The sequence below is a fragment of the Tachypleus tridentatus genome, chromosome 10 (assembly GCF_004210375.1).
Source record: "Tachypleus tridentatus isolate NWPU-2018 chromosome 10, ASM421037v1, whole genome shotgun sequence".
In the NCBI taxonomy this organism is placed as follows: Eukaryota; Metazoa; Arthropoda; class Merostomata; order Xiphosura; family Limulidae; genus Tachypleus; species Tachypleus tridentatus.
The window spans coordinates 116,826,848-116,848,779 of NC_134834.1; the positions used below are offsets into that span (position 1 = coordinate 116,826,848).

At 34.4% G+C, this 21,932-nt stretch overlaps 1 protein-coding gene across 2 annotated transcripts; it reads left to right on the forward strand.

Moving 5' to 3' along the window:
* The first annotated feature begins 4,497 nt into the window (after positions 1–4,497).
* LOC143230149 (uncharacterized) lies at positions 4,498–20,549 on the forward strand. 2 transcript variants are annotated; one of them, XM_076463225.1, is made up of 4 exons: positions 4,498–4,812; positions 6,613–6,694; positions 18,991–19,170; positions 20,265–20,549. In XM_076463225.1, exons 2-4 carry the CDS (start codon positions 6,626–6,628, stop codon positions 20,547–20,549), a joined length of 534 nt encoding a protein of 177 aa, XP_076319340.1. In that variant the 5' UTR covers positions 4,498–4,812; positions 6,613–6,625. The 2 variants fall into 2 exon arrangements, with proteins under 2 accessions (XP_076319340.1, XP_076319339.1); XM_076463224.1 differs by having other exon boundaries at positions 4,502–4,812; positions 20,262–20,549.
* The last annotated feature ends 1,383 nt before the right edge of the window (positions 20,550–21,932 follow it).

Consider the following 21,932-nt stretch of genomic DNA (forward strand, 5'->3'; position numbering starts at 1 on the left):
AAAACAAACAATTTACATATATAATGCCAAATTTCTATAGTGAACACAAACCATAGTTTTCATCGTTTCAAAAATCGTTCTAAATAATATACAACAAAATATATAAACAAAGTTGTCTTTGTTTTCGATTTTTTTTTTACCAGAAGAGGCACGAGAATTATTTGATTTGGCAAGGACCTGGCATGAAAAAGAGTTAGTGTGCGTGTGTTTTTATATAGCAAAGCCACATCGAGCTATCTACTGAGTCCACCGAGGAGAATCGAATCCCTGATTTTAGCGTTGTAAATCCGTAGATTTACTAGTGTACTAGCGCGATGCCCAGGGGTTAGAGTGCCTGTACTTAGGTCATGATTTGTTGCCACAAAACGCGCTCCTCACTTTGGAGTGAAATATGTTTTATAACTTGTTATTGCTGTTGTTAAACACAAAATGGATGAACAATGGATTAACTGTGCTGCTCCCACCGCGAATATCGAAACTCGATTTTCTCAGTATAAACTCATAGACGTACTAAAACGTGGCCTGGCATGGCCGAGCGCGTAAGGCGTGCGACTCGTAATCCGAGGGTCGCGGGTTCGCGCCCGCGTCGCGCTAAACATGCTCGCCCTCCCAGCCGTGGGGGTGTATAATGTGACGGTCAATCCCACTATTCGTTGGTAAAAGAGTAGCCCAAGAGTTGGCGGTGGGTGGTGATGACTAGCTGCCTTCCCTCTAGTCTTACACTGCTAAATTAGGGACGGCTAGCACAGATAGCCCTCGAGTAGCTTTGTGCGAAATTCCAAAACAAACAAACAAACAAACAAACGTACTAAAACGTATCACCTATGTAAAACTGGTGGGAAATGTTATAAGAGTTAACACTGAAGTCCTACTATTCAGTCAGACAGAAGTAGCACAAAAGTTTGCAAAGGGTGTGGTTGACTAGCTTCGTTACCTATATAATACCACTTTAAAATTATTGAATGCAAGCTGATTTGATGATGGATCAATGATGAACGTTATAGAACCAGGAAATGTACTGATAACATAAACATTCTCTAAAATAGAGCTTGAGATCCAGTAGAGCTATATGGAGAACCTTGCTGTTCTGAAACCTGGGATTAGGACTTACCACTCATCAGAGATCCAGAGCTCTGAAAGACCTTGCCATGATGTGTAAGTAGAATTAAAGTCAGATCATGGCTTGAAAGTCGGGAAGCAAAGCAAAACAGATCATTTCATCAACATTTATAAGCACACAAAAAGAGATTTGAAACATTTTCTGAAGCCTGCTATAGAATGGCTGAACTCCAAAACAGGCATTGCAATGTCTGGTTTTGAGATTAGACAATTTGGTCCCAAACGCCATTGAGTTTGAATTAAGAGCAGTTACGGAATTGCAAGACACTCATTACAAAATATTACCAAATGGTGTTTTGAGGTTTTACATAATTGAAAGCATAGCAATCCATCCAGCTCGAAATAAGAGTACCACTGAAATAAAACCACCAAAAACTTTACCACTTCTGTGAATGTTTTGCATCAGTTGTGTAGTAAAACTTGCTCTACAACGGCTTCAGAAGATCATAAAGATACCATTGCTGATGCCGCATCACCTATGTATGGAAGATCTTCCCTCCTTTACTGACGCAGTTTCTTTCATGATATATACGAAGTGATAACTTCACTTCAAGCCAGTTCCAACAGATGGATAACCAATAGCCGCAGCTGCAGTGACTCTGTCAGGACATCATCCATAAATACGATCTCAGTGAAACCAACTACTCAGGAAGAAAACCGACGACATCTAATACACCAAAATAATTAGTTAATGTACTTTTCCCATGGATAATTGACCTTTATGAGAGTGGAACACTGTTTAAAAATCATCATGTACGAATGGCATCCGAAAAATTTGACAGTACTTGAAGAGATCTTAACAGGCCAATACCAGCCAGAATAGTTGTACCTTAGCTTTAATTGAACCTTCACAATAATATAAAAAGATTGGATGCTTCTATACAGCTGTGAAGACACTGGGTGCAAAGTAAAACATAGGAAAATAGTGGCTGTCCATGAGATAAAAGATATACTGTTGATGTAAAAGTGATCCATCGAAGAGTGTGGGATTTATACACAAAGTAACAAGTACATTTTGTTGCTTTTCATTCTCACTTCTGGCTGCTCCACCACTCAGAACATTGGGGCACTTCTGTGATGCAGTCCTAATGCTGTTGAGAAATTTTCAATCAGGTAATAATTAGAAGAGCAGCATTTAGAAATTTACGTGATGACGAGAAACCCACTTGAAGTAAAATATATTCTCAAGACAGCTGGTATGGGTATTAACACGTTAATTATAATAAAGTACAGAATAACGTTTCGACCTTCTTAGGCCATATTTAGATTAACATGCATAAGTTTTGTTTGTAGGATCCTCATGATAAATCACTCTCTGACAGTTACGCTCACACTGGTGGAAGACAAGCACTAGTTTATGAAGCACTTCAGGCAGATCATTGCTTGAAATAACTGGACTCCCGAATAGACGGCTCAACTGCTGGCTCTGAATTTGGGTGATCTATCTCTGGACTTGACTAAGTAACATTAAACTTGCGAGAAGTTGAAAACTGTTGCATCAAAGATTTGACCTGATGTAGGATAGAGCGACCTATTGAGTTAGATCGAAATTTGAAAGAAGGTATTCAGGAAAAGCTTGACAGCTTATGTGGAAGATATGTGCCATATGTATGATAAGACTTTTCATGTGATGGCCTCAGTGAATTGTGAACACATTCTTGCTAACAACTTCATGAAAATACTCCTGGTGAAACAGTATGGTATCATCTGGGTGTGAAATACCTTCTCATTCATACAGACACGGTTTCTGTCACAATTAGATTCAAAGTTGTAATTTTGAGTCAGAGACAGGAGTGGAAGGAACTTGTAGCAACAGATGCAGTGACTTCAACCTGTACCATTCTATCCAAGGTAGAAACCAACGGCGTGTCCATTCACAGCTTGTAAATACTGGCACTACAATACAATCATAATTTTCTTAGTGAACAAGCAAGATCACATGGGTGAAGTACATGATTTTCTTAGTGAACAAGCAAGATCACATGGGTGAAGTACATGATTTTCTTGTAAGGTGTTAGTTGTTTTTTGGTATTTAAGGTCAAGTTTTTAACTGAAATGGCTGTCTAATTTTCAACAAACTAGGAATTTATATTAATAGAAGTGGCCTATCCGTCAACACCATTACATTTCAAAGCTTAAAACTATCTTTCCAATGTGTAGATATTACAAATCTCACTTTCTGTTCATGGAACAAACACTTTTCCTTAGTGACTCGATTCAGCTTACTTACTGTCGTCTATTTATTTGTTTTTCTTAGTGAATCGTGATACGTTAGATCCAGTATTTTGTTTTTCTTAATGAATCAGGTTACATCTGATCTAGTACTTTGGTTTTTCTTGGTGATACAGGTTCGGCTTAGTCTAGTGATTTGTTTTTCTTTGTGAATCGGGCTGGGTTTGGTCGAGTGGTTTGATTTTCTTAATGAATCGGTCCGGATTTAGTTTATGTTTATACTCTTGTTTTATTTCAATGATATATTTCTGTTCATTTTAGTTCATGAAATAAAGCTTGACTTAATCTATGACCATTTTTTTTAATTACATCCATGTTCATTTTAGTTGATGAACTAGCATTTGACTCATAAAAACATCACACTTGTTACAGAGAAATGGAAAACAAAGGTAGACGCTAAACTCAAATTAGATGTAGATCAGTTTAATGTTTTTCTGAATGAAAGCGTAGTTTCAATATTTTCTGATTTATGTTGAAACAAAAATATAAATAACTCTGTTCAGTGTTCTTCCACACCCGGGGAATGTTGATCTCAGAGTTCATGGTTCGCATCACGCTACCGCTGATACGCGCTTTCAGTTTGGGAGTGTGGGTACGTTATGACACTAGCAGTGATATCCTGCTGATCGGCAAGAAAAGAGTGGACTAAGTGTTGACAACGGGTGCTGTTAAGTGTCAACTTTTCCTGTAGTTTATCTGCTGTTAAATAGCAGCTTTCTCTGCAGTTTATCTGCTGTTGAGTAGCAGGTTTGTCTGTAGTTTATCTGCTATTAAGTATCAATTTTCCATGTCGTTTATCTGCTGTTAAGTATCAACTTTCCCTGTATAGTATCTGCTGTTAAGTTTAAACTTTCCTGTAGTTTATCCATTGTTGAGTAGCTTCTTTCCCTATCGTTTATCTGCTGTTACGTAGCAGCGTTTCCTTTAGGTTATCATATATCACTTTGGTTATCTTTACGTGAAATATTAAAACAAGCATATTGATAATGACACCACCTGGTAGTTTCTTATTGAGACTCTTACTACCGACCTAATTAAATACCCCAGCTTTATGCGTTTTAGAGAATATCTGGAGCAAGCTTTGATCACAATTGATGTTTATAAAGTAACTATGTAAATATTCTTTCAAGGATGTGTTTACGTTTTTCTAAAAGCTAATAACGTCTTTCTAAGTCACACCGTTACTGTGTAGAGGTGCACATAGAAGGTCGTAAGATATGTTCTTTATAAACAGTGTTCCGTCATCATATTGTCTTTTGCTGGCCAAGTGGCTGTAGAGAAAAATTCGCAAAATACAGTCAGCGTCTTTATCGCAGTCTCCGCGCTGTTTCTTGTTGTTATGGCAACTTCGTGAGTAGGTAGCAGATTAAAATGATATTGTATCGTTGTGAATGTGTGTGTTCGAACTTGTTCTTTCTTCGATGACGACAAAAGAGGAACCCACACTGCAGAGTGAAAAGGGTAAAACAGGCTTTTTTATGTGTGTGAGTGTTTCAATTAATAATTATTCTGAAATCTAGCGATATCTAGAAAGTTATGTGTTTTTTTTTTTATGGGGAAACCTTTAACGGTTTTCTACGTAAAGCATTTTTATGGTCATGGTCGGTATTTCCTCCTGTCACAATAGATATAAATAACATAATAGGTGCTGCTTTACTTCTCTATGTGTTCTACTAGGTACTGGTTCTTTAAAATGTTTTTAAATATTATTATAGATAGCGCTTTTGGTCTACAAAAGGAATTTGCTCACTCTATGCCCCAAGAGGAAATATGTACCTATTAAAAGTGAATGAATTTCGTATTACAAGACTTGTGATTAGTTCAAAGCGTCTTGGATTATTAATTCCAGAGAGAAACTGGCTTAACATGATTTGTTTGAAACGAATAGAGTTTCCATATTCTAGAACTGTTTTAAGTTTAGACAATTCCAGAAGACATCCGTCACACAGTTTCTCCTGAAACGGTTCAATATACTGGACATTTCCTAATAGTTCGAGCGAGTCTAATGCGCTTTGGTTCAAGTTTTTTTAGCAATAGTTTAAACAGAAGTAAAATCTTTAGAAAAAAATTCATAAATAACATTACGTCTGCACAAGTGAATAACACACCAACATTTTTTTTAATATCAGGAAAGAAGCAAAGACAGACGTAAATATCATCTACACGAGAATCTAAAAGGAATAAAGAAATTCTCTATTTTACCAATTTAATCACAATTTTAGAGAAATTTTGTTAATCTTGAACCAAAGAAATCATTTTGACCACCATAATCCAGGTTAATTTAATACAGGCAATACTGTAGTAAATATCGAACGGTTATTACTACTATAGTTAAATTTTTTTAAGATAGACAATTAAGGTTGCAGCAGTTGTCAACTAGGTTTCAAAATCATAGTCCACGTTGATTCAATATAGACGATTAAGGTTGGTATGAAATAGAGACATGGTTCTGATTACAGAAACAAATTAAGGAAAGTAAAGCTATAGTTCTGATTACAGAAACAAGATAACGAAAGTAAAGCTTCGTTCAATTACAGAAACAAAATAAGGAAAGTAAAGCTTGGTTATGATTACGGAAACAGAATAAGGAAAGTAAACTTATGATTCTGTTTAGGGAAACAAAATAAGGAAAGTAAAGCTATGGTTCTGATAACAGATACAAAATAAGGAAAGAAAATAAAGCTATGGGTCTTATTACAGGAACAAAATAAGGAAAGTAAAGCTATGGCTCTAATTACAGAAACAAAATAAGGAAAGTAAAGCAATGACTTTGATTACAGAAACATATAAAAGGAAAGTAAAACTTAGTTATGATTACAGATACAAAATAAGGAAAGAAAGTAAATCTATGTCTCTGATTATAGAAAGAAAATAAGGAAAGTAAAGCCATGGCTCTGATTACAGAAACAAAATAAGAAAAGTAAAGCTATGGTTATGATTGCAGAAACAAAATAAGGAGAGTAAAGCTATGACTAATTAGAGAAACAAAATAATTAAAGCTATAATTCTGATCCAATAATCAAATATAACAAACAGGTTATTAGGTAAACGTGGGAAGTTTGTAATTTCTGATGTTCTTGTAAAACTATACTATGAGCATTATATTTCCATGTTGACTATCATGTTCTCTGTGTTCATTCAGAAGCCTTAGAAGTAGAAGGGTTCTAATGAAGACTGGTGTAGACTCAACAGCTAAACAAATACAGGTTACTGTTGGCAGGTGTGAAAAGATAGTTAGGTTTTAGTGTTTCTTTTACGTAGGTAATCCAGTGGCATGCAAGGACCAGTGGGTTCGGGTAGCATGGATGGAAATGGGATTGATCAAGCTGCATCAGTTATAGAGGTGAGGCCAAGACTGATAGCATGACAAAAAGACAATTCTATCTCTTTATGCTTTTATGTCTTTCTCTCTCTCCCTGACTAGGTTTTTGAAAACATTTATAAATTATTTCCTAACAATAGATAGAATCCAACAGAATAAAACTTAATAGTGACAAAATCTTACACTTACATAAATTATTTATGTAAAGCAGTAGTCACAAAGTACCACAGATATATAAATTGGTAGTCATTAAATACCACAGCTATATAAATCAGTAAACACAAAATACCACAGCTATATAAATCAGGAATCACAAAATACCACAGCTATATATTTCAGTAGATTGAAAATACTACAGCTATGTAAATCAGTAATCACAAAATACCACAGATATATAAATCAGGAATCACAAAATACCATTGTTATATAAATCAGGAATTACAAAATACCACAGATATATAAATCAGGATTCACAAAATACCATTGTTATATAAATCAGGAATCACAAAATACCACAGTTTATAAATCAGGAATCACAAAATTCTAGAGCTATATATATCAGGAATAACAAAATACAACAGATATATATATATATCAGTAGTTAGAAAATACTACAGATATATAAATCAGTAGTCACAAAGTACCACAGATCTAAAATTCAGTAGTCACAAAATACCACTGCTACACACATCAGGAATACCAAAATACCACAGATATATAAATCAGGAATCACAAAATACCACAGTTATATACGTCAGGAATCACAAAATAACAGTTACATAAATCAGGAATCACAAAATATCACAGGTATATATATATATAAGTAGTTAGAAAATACTACAGCTATATAAATCAGGAGTCACAAAATACCACAGTTATATATTTCAGTAGTTAGAAAATATTACAACTATATAAATCAGGAATAACAAGATACCACAAATATATATATATATATCAGTTGTTATAAAATACTACAGCTATATAAGTCAATAATCGCAAAATACCACAGCTACATAAATCTGGAATAACAAAATACCACAGATATATAAATCAGGAATCACAAAATACCACAGTTATATGAATCTGGAATAACAAAGTACCACAGATATATAAATCAAGAATCACAAAATACCACATTTATATAAATCACGAATCACTAAATTCTACAGCTATATGTATCAAGAAACACAATATACTACAGTTATATAAATCAGGAATCACAAAATTCTTGAGCTATATATATAAGGAATCACAAAATACGACAGATATATACACTGTGGTATCGTGTGATTCCTGATTTATGTGGCTGTAATATTTTCTAACCACTGAAATATATATCTGTGGTATTTTGTGACTCCTCATTTATATAGCTGTAGTACTTTCTAACTGCTGATATACACTGCTGGCCAAAATCTTAAGGCCAATTAACATAAAGAAAAAATATGCATTATGCGCTCTTAGACTCAATCACTTATTTGAGTAGAGCTTCAAAAGATGAAAATAAGAAAAGGGAAAATAAAAATAAAATCTTTTTAGCATTTAATGGGGAAAATGTGAACACTATGAAATTAGCCTAAACTGGTCAAAAGTTTAAGGCCATACCAAAAAGAAGACCTAAACAGGGTAGGAAATGCCCAATAAGAGGTCTCAGTAGTGAGTTGCATGGCCGTCATTGCGAATAACTTCAAATATTCACTCTGGCATGGTCGATATAAGCGTTTGCAGGTGGCTGGCTGGAATATTATTTCAAGTGGTGAAGATGGCTTCACGAAGATCATGCACTGTTTGGAATTGACGTCCATTTCTATAGACTTCCCTTGCCATCCACCTCCAAACATTTTCAATAAGGTTCAGTTCGGGCGAACACGCTGGATGGCCCAAAAGAATCACGTTATTCGCCATGAAAACTTCCTTCGTTTTTCGGGCATTGTGGATTGCAGCGTTGTCCTGCTGAAAGAACCAGTCATTTTCACACAAGCGAGAGCCTTCATTCAATAAGGATGCTTTCTCCAACATGCCAATGTCGCCAGCTGCTGTGTGACGCCCATGTATAACCTGAAGTTCCATTGTTCCATGGAAGGAGAAAGCACCCCAGATCATGATAGAACCTCCTCCACTGTGTCGTGTAGAAAATGTCTCCGGTGGGATATCCTTATCGTGCCAGTAACGCTGAAAGCCATCTGGACCATTCAGGTTAATTTTTTTCTCATCAGGGAACAAAACCTTCGTCCACTTTTCTACGTCCCATGTTTGGTGCTTCTCAGCAAAGTTTAACCGAGCTGTTTGGTGGTGTGGAAGGAGGCGTGGCCTTTAAAGACGTTTACGTTTTTTAAAGCCTTTCTCTCACAGATGCTGTCTTATTGTTCTTGAGCTGCATTCTGCATCCGTAAGGCCTTAATGTGGTTCGACGATCGTCTGGTGTCTTTCCGGACAACCCGTCGAATCCTCCTGCTCAACGCCGGCGAAATTTTCTTGAGCCGACCACTTGAAATTATAGTTATGTGTCCCTTAGGGTCTTTTAACAAATTTGCAACAACAGTTTTACTCCGCCCAATCTTACCAGCGATGGCACGTTGAGAGAAACCTTGCTTTTGCAGCTCCACAATTCTGCCACGTTCAAACTCTGTCAACTTTTTAGCCTTTGCCATGTTTTAACCCAATGTAACACATGAGATGTCAGTGGGAGATGTTGACAACGTTAATGCTTGAACACAAATGACTAAATTTCGTTACGTATTTACCGATGAACGCTTCCTTTCAGTATGGTCTCAAACTTTTGACCAGCTGGTATTTAGGCTAATTTCATAGTATTCACATTTTCCCAAATAAATGTTAAAATATTTTTTCCTCTTCTTACTTTTATCTTTCGAAGCTTTACTCAAATAAGTGGTTCAGTCTAGCAATGCAAAATACATATTTTTATTTATGTTCATTGACCTTAAGATTTTGCTAGCAGGGTATATCAGTAGTTAGAAAATACTACACCTATATAAATCAGGATTCACAAAATACCACAGATATATTTTTCAGTAGCTAGAAAATAATACATCTATATAAATCGGGAATCACAATATACTACAGTTATATAAATCAGGCATCATAAAATTCTAGAGCTATGTATATCAGGAATTAAAAATACCACAGTTATATAAATCAAGAATCACAAAATACCACAGTTACATAAATCAAGAATCACAAAATACCACAGTTACATAAATCAAGAATCATGAATCATGAAACATCCAAGTTATATAATTCGGGAACAACAAACTACCACAACTCTATAAATCAGTAATCACAAAACATCACAGCTACATAAATCAGAAATCACAAAATGTCACTGTTATATAAATCAGGAATTAGAGAATACTATACATATATATGTATCAGTTGTTCCAACATACCACAGTTAAATAAATCAAGAATCACAAAATACCACAGTTATATAAACCAGGAATTACAAAATACCAGAGTTATAGAATTCAGAAATCAGAAAATGCCACAGCTATATAAATAAGGAATCACGAAATATCAGTAGTTAGAAAATACTACAGCTATGTAGATCAGGAATCATGAAATACCACAGCTACATAAATCAGAAATCTTAAAATGTCACTGTTATATAAATCAGGAATTAGAAAATACTATATACATATGTGTCAGTTGTTTTAAAATACCATAGCTATAGAAATCAAGGATCAGATACTACCATAGTTATATAAATGAATAATCACAAAATACCTTAGGTATATGAATCAGAATTCAGAAAATACCCAAGCTATATAAATTAGGTTTCACAAAATACCTCTGTTATATAAATGAAGAATTACAAAATTCCAGATATAGATATCAGTAGTTTCAAAATATTACAGCTATATAAATCTGGAATAACAAATAGCACAGTTATATAAATCAGGAATCACAAAATACGACAGGTATGTGAATGAGGAATCAACAAATACCGGGGCTATATAAATCAGGTATTATAAAATACCACAGATATATATATCAGTAGTTACAAAATACTACAGCTATAAAGACCAGAAATTACTAAATATCATAGCTATATTAATCAGTAATCACAAAATACCATTGTTGTATAACTCAGAAATCACAAAATTCTAGAGCTATGTATATCAGGAATCACAAAATACCACAGTTATATAATTCAAGAATCAAAAATACCAGAGCGATATAAATCAGGAATCACAAAATATCACAGCTACATAAATCTGGAAGCACTAAATACCAAAGTTATATAAATCAGATATCACAGAAAGACAATGTAATATACATCAGGAATCACAAAATACTACAGATATAAATAGCAGTAGTTACAAAATACCACAGCTAAATAAATCAGGAATCAGAAAATACTACAGTTGTATAAATCAGGATATATAAAATGCCACAGTTGTATAAATCAGTTATCCCAAAATGCCACAGATATAAATATCAGTAGTTAGAAATTACTACGTCAACAGAAAATCAGGAATCACAATACACCACCACTATATAAATCAGGAATGAAAAAATACTACAGATATACATATATATCAGTAGTTACAAAATACCACAGCCATATAAATCTGGAATAACAAATAGCACAGTTATATAAATGAGGAATCAAAAAATACCATGGATATATACATGTAAAGTTAGAAAATACCACAGCGAAATAAATAAGATATCACAAAATACCACTGTTCTATAAATCAGAAAGCACAAAATATCACTGGTATATAAATCAGGAATTACAAAACAGACAACTACATAAGTTAGGAATCACAAAACACCACAGACATATAAATCAGGAATCACAAAATACAGAGTTTTATAAATGATCATACACAAAGTACAACAAATATATATGAGAGTAGCTACAAAATTCCACAGCTATATAAACCAGGAAACACAAAATACCAGAGTTATGGAATTCAAGAATCAAAAAATGCCACAGCTGCATAAATCAGCAATCAGAAAATGCCACAGATATAGATATCAGTAGTTAGAAAATACTACAACTATGCAAATTAGGAATGACAATATACGAGAGATAGACAAATCAATAACCACAAAATGCCACAGTTATATAAATCTGGAAACACAAAATACCATACCTATAAAAACCAGGAATCACAAAATACTACAGGTATATGAATCAGAAATCCTAAAATGCCACAACTATATATTTAAGGAATCACAAAATACCACAGTTTTATAAATGAGGAATCACAAAATATGACGAATATATATATCAGTAGTTAGGAAGTACCACAGCTTTGTAAATCAGTAATCACAAAACACCACAGTCATATGAATGTGAAGTCTCAAAATACCACAACTGTAGGAATCAAAAATCACAAAATACCACAGATATACAAATCAGTAGTTAGAAAACAGTAAAATTATAGAAATCAGGAATCAAAATACCACATCTACATAAATCATGAATCACAAAATACCAGATATATATATATATACTCTTCAAAAAAAGAAACGCAAAAGGCAAAATTTGAGACAAATTGTTAACAAGTTTATTCCGGGTAGTTCTGTATGACATGTCTGAAACTTTGCACACTGCTGAACATCCAAAGTCTGCAAAGGCGAAGTCCACGTTCACTAGTTGAAGTTTAACGTCACTCAACGTCAATAATGAGTATGCCCCCCGTGCGCGTCAATAACTGTTTGGCATCTCCTGCCCATGAATCACATCATGTGGAATGGCTGTCCACTCAGCCTGAAAAATTGCTGCAAGCTGAGGTAGAGTCTGCGGTTGAGGTTGTCGCCATCGCAGACGTCGGTCCAACTCGTCCCAAAGATGTTTGATGGGGTTTAAATCTGGTGATTAGGAGGGCCAGGGAAGAACGTTGATGTTGTGGTGTCTCAAAAAGACAGTGGTGAGTCGGGCTGTGTGAGGACGGGCGTTGTCATGTTGAAAAACGTCGTTGACGTTCACCATGATGGGTTGCACATGGGGCCTAAGAATCTCGTCGACGGTTGCGTACGGTCTGATCGGAAATCCTACGCAGTCCTGGTATGGGTGAGGCAGTAGACGTCGCAGTGGTGGTCCTATCCCAAAGGTGACGTAACCGGATGTAGCGATCTTGTGCAGGCGTGGTCACACGAGGTCTGCCAGATCGTGGACGGTCACGAGTTGATCCATGTTGTTGGTGACGATTCCATAGCCTTGTGATGGTGCTTCGGTGGACATTCACAGCTCTGGCAACATCTGATCGAGATTCGCCTGCTTCAAAGCGACCAATGGCGTTGTTGCGTTGTGATAACGTCAGTCTTGGCGTAACTGTATTGCGTGTCGGTGGCTTAACACTGAGCTATGGAAACCGAGAACCCGTCACTTTTATAGGGATTTTGCACATGTTGCACTTGCAGAACATGCAGATCTCTCAAAAAACTTTATTGGACATGCATGCGAAAAATCCGATGTTTTTCTCCGTTTTCAAAGTGCACAACTTTTATTGTCATTTTGGTCTGACAATCAGTGCCTTAACACGTGTAACATCACATACTCTGAGCTTGTAACGTTGTTACATATATTTCTCTTTAAAATGAAAAAATATCTCTTTTGCGTTTCTTTTTTTGAAGAGTATATATATATATATATATATATATATATATGTATAACAGTAGTCAGAAAGTACTTCATAAATATAAATGAGGAATCACAAAATCCCACTGTTATATAAATTAGGAATCACAAAATGCCAAAGTTTTATAAATGAGGAATCACAAAATATCATAACTATATAAATCCGTAATCGCAAAATACGACAGATACATGTATCAGTAGTTGGAAAATATTACAGCTATATAAATCAGAAATCACAAAACTACCATAGCTATAGAAATCAGGAATCAGAAAATACCACAATTATATAAATGAATAATCACAAAATACCTCAGGTATATGAATCAGAATTAAGAAAATACCCCAGCTATATAAATTAGGTATCACAAAATAACTCTGTTATATAAATGAGGAATTACAAAATACCAGATATATATATATCATTAGTTTCAAAATACTGCAACTATATAAGTCAGAAATCACAAAATACCACAGCTGTATAAATCAGGTATCACAAAATATCACAGGTATATGAATCTGGAATCACAAAATACCACAGATATACATATGAGTAGTTACAAAATACTACAGCTATATAAACTAGGAATCATAAAATACCACAGCTATATAAATCAGTTATCATAAAATACCACAGATATATAAATCAGTTATCATAAAATACCACAGCTATATGAATCAGGATTCACAAAATATCACAGTTATATAAATCAGGAATCACAAAATACCACAGCTGTATAAATCAGGTATCACAAAATATCACAGGTATATGAATCTGGAATCACAAAATACCACAGATATACATATGAGTAGTTACAAAATACTTCAGCTGTATAAATCAATAATTAGAAAACACCACAGATATATGAATCAGGAATCACAAAATACCACAATTATATGAATCAACTGTAACCAAATAACACAGATTCAGAAATCAGTTGTCACAAAATATCCTAGTTATATTAATAAGTATTCGCCAAAGGTGCAAAGGTGAGTATAATCACAATTTTAAAGACCAGTTTAATATACAAAGATCACAGTTATAAATATTAGTGTAGTTATGAAATATTACAATTATAAACTTCAATACTTACAAAAGATCTAACCTGTAAATACCGCGAGTTACAAATCACTGTAATCAATTGTATGTATTTTTTGTTCCTTTATCAGGCTGCAGGTTACTTTATTTATGTTCGCAACATTTGGATTAATATAATTTTATCACTTTTTGGTATTTGTTTCTGTTGTCAAATATTACAACTGGTTTAAACTGCATCATGTAAAAAGTTAAGAATCGCTAGAGACTAGAATTTGCAGCATTTATGATTTTTTTGGATGTACAGTTGTCTGTATTTAAAGTTTTCTCAATTGAAAGTTGAAATTTGAGATGTATATAAAAGAAGTTGGGGATAGATGTTTCTGTCCATCTGTGTCAAAACTTCACAGTTAAATTTTGAAAATGAATGTGTCCTAGCTCTCAAAACTCATAACATCTATGCTTTGTCTTCATAAAGTATCTTTAAATTATAGAGAAGGGGATCTAGCTAATTGAAATAAATGTAGTCCCAAGTTCTTGGAAAAACAAAACGTAACATATTGGGAATTGTAACCAGCTGGCAGTGAAGATATTGGCCAACTGGCAGTTGAGATGTTGACCAACTAATAGTTGAGATATTGACTAATTGGTACTGTAGATGTTGACCAACAAACAGTGGAGATGTTGATCAACTGGTAGTGGAGATGTTGATCAACTGGTTGTGGAGATGTTGACTAACTGGTACATAATATGTTGATGAACTGGTACTGGAGATGTTGACCAACTAACAGTAGCAATGTTGACTAACTGGTACATAATATGTTGATGAACTGGTACTGGAGATGTTGACCAACTAACAGTAGCAATGTTAACTTACTGGTACACGAAATGTTGATGAACTGGTACTGGAGATGTTGACCAACTAACAGTAGCAATGTTAACTTACTGGTACACGAAATGTTGATGAACTGGTACTGGAGATGTTGACCAACTAACAGTAGCAATGTTGACTAACTGGTACACGAAATGTTGATGAACTGGTACTGGAGATGTTGACCAACTAACAGTAGCAATGTTGACTAACTGGTACACGAAATGTTGATGAACTGGTACTGGAGATGTTGGTCAACTAGTACTAGAAGTTTCTAACCATGTAATTTGGTATGTTAAACCCTGGAACTCATAGCCTGCTCTCGACACTGTGTGGTGCTGGTTTCAGAGAAAGCCAAGAACAGAAATGTAATGTGAAAAGGTGGAAAGCTTACTTTACACTGAAAACGTTAAATTGACCCATTTCAAACCACAATCACAAGTTAGAGGGTTTCCTTATGTTGGGGCCATTGATTAAGAGCCAAAAAATAACCACTTATAGGAGTTGCATCAGAGTTTGGTGATGTGGATTGTTTTCAGGTTCCTTTAAAATTTCTTTATATAAAAAAGAGACAAATATGGCAAGTTTCATTAAATTAAAAATTGTTAATGAACAGTTGGGCCGATGATAATGAAGTAGTGGGGAGTCAATAATATACTTGAAGGGTGATGATAATGAATGAATATTCCTTTCAACTTATGTCTTAGTGCTATGGAAATGTTTCAAGACAATAAAATAAAACTTTAAAAAAATAATTACTGTCTTTTGTGACAATATTATTCTGATTCTGACCGTATTAATAACTGTACTCAGGCTATAAATGCTCTGGAAGAAAGTGTATATTTCTCGTGAGACTGTCTTTCTGAACAGAACATCTGATGAAATTTTTGCTGTTTGATATTGAAAACTACAGTTTTCACCAGTTTTATGGACAACATGTCAGTCACGTGACTGTTATGCTTGTTCGTTAGTCTTCATGGTTTTTAAGAAATTGCAAATGTTTGTTAAGTAAAAAACACGGGTATGATATATTGTTCCTACAAATAAGGGTTTGAAGATATTACTGTGCCAGTTGCTAAAACCAAACAAATCTTGATTTGAACAAATAAAGGAATAAGTTGCAACAGAAAACTCGATATTTATTTGCCCATTATTTAATGAAAACAAAGAGCTTAGCAAAACGTTTAAACAATGCTGGAGTATTTAACGGGCCTGGCATGGTCAGGTCCTCATGGCGCTCGACTAGTAATACGAGAGTTGCGGATTCGAATCCCTGTCACTCGAACCTTGGTAGCCCTTTCGGCCATGGGGCGTTATAATGTTATGGCCAAACCCACTATTCGTTGGTAAGAGAGTAGCCCAATAGTTGGCGGTGAGTGATGATGACTAGCTGCGTACTCTCTAGTCTTGCGTTGCTAAATATGCCTTATCACAGTTAGGGGTCTGCTGACATCATGGCGCGATGATGTGTGTGCTATTTGCAGCGAGCGCGCGTGTTTCCAGGATGTACGGGCAAACAAACGGGTTGTTTGACTGACAGAATGGCACATGCAGGATCGTTTTTGAGAATAAAATTGTTGGGAGAGGATGTTCCAGGATCAAAGTTTTGTTATGAAGATGTAGATTAACTTTTAAATACTCAGCTGAAAAGATGGTTGTGATATCGTCGGCTCCCAGTCACGGGAAATTGCGCGATTTTGTTAGAAAGGTAAGGCGGCTTTATCAATGTTTTTTATTTATTTTTTTATTCACACGAGTTAATTTCATTTTTTTTATCATTCTATGTAACGTTAAAAACATATTCCCAATGTAAAGAAAGTAGTCTGTTTTCATGTGATTATATACCCATATATATATTATACACAGGTATAAGTAAGTGAATTGTACGGAATTGTGTTAGCTCGCATTTGTAGCTGTTTCACAATAGAATTTCCGTCCTTTAGGCCCAAACTCACTGTTAATTTCGGAAATTGTTTCGTATACTAGTACATTGTATATTCAAAACCCATTTCTCTTGAAAGAATGAATGTAATTACTGGGATATCATTTGATATCATAAAACACTGAACAATAAAAATACATTAGTTCATCTACGCTTATCTTTTTAATTCCTACCTAGTATAGTGGGTTGTACACGATGAGAACTAAGATTTTCCTCATTGATAAAAGGCTAGATGACAGAGAAACACGGGCTATAAATGGATCCGTAGTTTTCATAGACGATATTTGATTAGGGAGTGTTTCACCGTGTGGGTATTTGGGTATTCATGTTCAATACCCAGGAGGGTCAGGTACATTAGACCTCTTCTTTACGGGTCTTTTTTTTGCTGTCGATGTCAAGATGAAACTTGATTAGGGAGTATGAAACCCAACTATGTTTTTGAATCTCCCACTGTTGTTACTGGGAAAGTTTGCCCGGTTTTTTCCGGTTTCTATTCACGCATGTGCACTGGTGCACTACATCATGATCTAAAAATAGCATAAATCCACAACCTTGATAAAGTCTGTTAGCCTTCGTGTAGCTTTGTGCGAAATTAAAAAAAAACGTATATTAACGTACGCAGACAGGAGAAAAATACAAAAATATATATATATATATGAAAATACAAAAAAAAATTAAATGAAGAAAAAAAACAAGAGAAATAATAAAATGAAGAAAAAAAAACAAAAAAACTTCTTGTTCGTCCATGCATGGACTGAGCCCTGAAATGGGCCTGAGTATGATGTTATACTTTTACTCTGGCCCAAAGCTTAAAAAAAAAAACCCTAAAGACAGACGCTATAATCGTTCGGGAGGGAGGAAGAGGTCAAATGTACCTGACCCTCCTGGGTATTTAACATCAATACCCAAATACCGACACAGTGGAACGTCCGTAGACAGGAGGAAGAGGTCGCGTGCACCTGACCCTAATGGGTATTCAAAGATTAACCTACCCAAATACCCACACAGAAGAAGCGAAGCGTAGATAGACACGGCATAAAACAAATATTCTAGTACGCTGACTTAAAATATGTAGAAACCTTGTGTAAAATTACTTTTATAAGGTACTGATATCAAGATATTGACGAAATGTCTATACACGACGTAAAATTCCTTTCTAAAATGCTGACATCAAAGAATGTAGACGCAAGATATACAATTACTTTTACAAAATATTGGTATTAAAGTACATAGACACTCGATTAAAATTATTCTAAAATACTGATGTTAAAGTATGTAGACACAACATATACAATTACTTTTATAAAATATTGACATTAAGACATATAGACACACGATTAAAATTACTAAAATACTGACATTAAAATGGTATAAACACAAGATATACAATTACTTTTACAAATTGTTGGCATTAAGACATATAGACACACGATTAAAATTACTTTCTAAGATGTTGATTTTTTTTAAATATAACATCATATTTCTGATACTGATATCAAAATTGGTATAGTGACGTTACGATACTAATTTTAATCAAGTTTTGTGTAGCGACGTCACTAAATTAATATTTTTCCAGACTTGAGTGGCGACGTTACGAAACTAATCATTCCAATGTTTTATAACGGTATTAAAAGGTTCTGTTAGACATCGTCGTAGTGTTTTATAAAGTAAAAGACGTTATTTAAAAGGTTCTTTTTGGCATAATTCCAGCGTCTTATAATGTAAATAATCTTAATAAGAAAGTCGTTTTGGCATCATTCTTGTGTTTTATTCGGTAAATAATATTATTACGATGTTCCTTTTTGGTATCATTCTAGTGTACTTTGAAATTCCATACTTATGATTGTCCTGTTTTGTACAGAAGAATCAGATAGCAGAAGTACATTTGATTCACCAACTTTATCAAAAGCTTTATGGCCTGGACAGGAATCTCCAACAGCAACAGAAGGAGTTGGATGCGATTCGTCAACAGCTACTGGGCTCTGGGGCTCATCAGCATCCAATTGTTCAGGAGTTGTTTCAACAAATTTATGTTTCCAAGGTTACTTTGTTATTAACTTTCAGTTTGTTTCAGCATGGAACTGACTCAACGTATTCTTTGTTTTACAAAATATTAAGTGGGCTCTAACTTAAAAATTCTATATAAAGCCAATTATTTCTGCTTCTAATATTATAATTAATAATATGCACTGTTTCATAGTCCAGTCGTTTTTCTTTTCCATGTAATTTTCTGCTAGGAAAATTGTGCATGCTTAAATTCAGGTAACTTAATGGACAAATATAGAGATCCCAATAAGTTGCTGTTAGATTCATGGTTAAATTGAAGTAAGTAAGGGGCAAATCCACCTGTCCTGAATAAAGTGTCGCTAGATAAACTAATGACATGGGTATCCCTGAAAATTCTAAAGAAAACTCACTACATACAAGATAAACTAATGACATGGGTATCCCTGAAAATTCTAAAGGAAACTCACTACATACAAGATAAACTAATGACATAGGTATCCCTGAAAATTCTAAAGAAAACTCACTACATACAAGATAAACTAATGACATGGGTATCCCTGAAAATTCTAAAGGAAACTCACTACATACAAGATAAACTAATGACATGGGTATCCCTGAAAATTCTAAAGGAGACCCACTACATACAAGATAAACTAATGACATGGGTATCCCTGAAAATTCTAAAGGAAACTCACTACATACAAGATAAACTAATGACATGGGTCTCCCTGAAAATTCTAAAGGAGACCCACTACATACAAGAGTGAATTGTTTTACATTATAATGTAAGAACAAAATGGCATTGTTTTGTTAAATACAAATAACTCAAATGTTTTTACATATTTGTGTTGGAACTACTTTTATAAACTATAGGATTAATTTCCACAAATGGAACTACCTGAGTATGGGAGTTCTCAGATGGAGTAACAGTAGGTTGAGAATAACTTAAATTTGATAAATTTTCATCAAGTAATTCCTATATCTTGAAATTCAGTTCATGTGTTATTATTAACATAAGTTTTTAGCTGGTCTGATGTCAAGAAGTTCACAATGGTTTGCTGAATGTTTGTACACTATTTCTCTATATTATTTGCCCCTATATTCAAATTGTATTTCCTTTTCTAGCAGCAAGTTAACCAACAGAGCCAAGAACTAAGGAAGATAAGAACTGAGCTACAAACTAAACTAGAAATCATTCAAATGAAGTGGTCCAGTAGCCTTCGAGAACTGTTTCATTACGGTCTATCTAGAAGCGATTGTGATCTCTCAGAAACTGGAATCACTAGAACTCCATCCTGCTTTTCCAAGTTTACTCAAAGTGACAGCATAGGGTATGAGTTGTTTGTCCAATCACAGTTTTCTTCTGATCAAGAAATCTGTGGGGCAGTAATATTTCCTTTCCCCAGGTACTAAGTAATGTGACTGTAAACTGTGACCAACCTACAAACCTGGAACAAGGTCCCATTTACCATTCTGCAGAAAAGCAGCAGTCTTTTCCAAGCACGACAGATTACCACTCAAATAGCTCAGAAGTATCTCAATTTTCATCTCACACCTTCTGTTCCATGTATCTTCCAAGAAGCCAGGATCAGCATCCATTTCTGTTGCAGCCATCCAGTACATGTGACCCACAGGAACTCAGCCAGCTTCCTGTAGGCTACCTGTTGGATGACAGTTCCCAGTCTCCTGATAGTCTTTTCACACATTCTAGTTTGTACACTGGAGAATTTGCCAGTAATTGTTGAAATTACTTTTAGGTTGATTGAATGACAGATAACTTTGATAAGTGGTTTTGAATGAGTTACAGTGTTAAAATCTCATATAATTTATACTATGTTTTCAAGAAACTGTTTCAGTTTCCATCTCTCTTTTTTTGTCACCTAACATTATGACTTACAAACTTTTCATTTGTTACTTCAGCTGCTGTTGGATTAATTGTATAAAACAAGTTAATATTTAAACATTTATAGCATTAAATATAAGTAATATATTGTTTTAAAATCCATAAAAACAGTTTTATTGCTTGTTACATGACAACTGTTGTTAAAATAATGATATTTAATATGGAATTAAACAAGTGTTATGTACAGTTTATACTGTATTGGGTTCTATATACTAATACTGTGTTATATAGTACTGTATTATGTGATGTATCTTGGAAGTGTACTATTTGTACTGTATTGGGTACCATATACTAATACTGTGTTACATAGTGATGTATTATGTGATGTATCTTGGAAGTGTACTATTTGTACTGTATTGGGTACTATATACTAATACTGTGTTATATAGTACTCTATTGTGTGATGTATCTTGGAAGTGTACAATTTGTACTGTACTGGGTTCTATATACTAATACTGTGTTATATAGTGATGTATCTTGGAAGTGTACAATTTGTACTGTACTGGGTTCTATATACTAATACTGTGTTATATAGTACTCTATTGTGTGATGTATCTTGGAAGTGTACAATTTGTACTGTATTGGGTACTATATACTACTACTGTATTATATAGTGATGTATCTTGGAAGTGTACTATTTGTACTGTATTGGGTACTATATATTACTACTGTGTTATATAGTAATGTATATAGTGATGTATCTTGGAAGTGTGCAGGTTTATTGTATTAATACTGTATTTCATCATATACTGTATTTTTAAGAGTTTCAAGTTTGTTACATTGAGAGTTGTTTTTTATTCACTCCATGTGTTACTGTGACTGACTGACTTCACAGTAATAGTGAATACTTAAATACATGTACCTGCATTTAGTATTTGTATTGATCAAATTAC

What these genes read in the sequence shown, in the direction of transcription:
- LOC143230149 (XM_076463224.1), top strand. Translation starts at nt 6,626, where the DNA reads ATGCAAGGACCAGTGGGTTCGGGTAGCATGGATGGAAATGGGATTGAT. An exon ending in AAGCTGCATCAGTTATAGAG is followed by an intron (nt 6,695 to 18,990) that starts GTGAGGCCAAGA and finishes TGTTTTGTACAG; the next exon opens with AAGAATCAGATAGCAGAAGT. An exon ending in AACAAATTTATGTTTCCAAG is followed by an intron (nt 19,171 to 20,261) that starts GTTACTTTGTTA and finishes TTCCTTTTCTAG; the next exon opens with CAGCAAGTTAACCAACAGAG.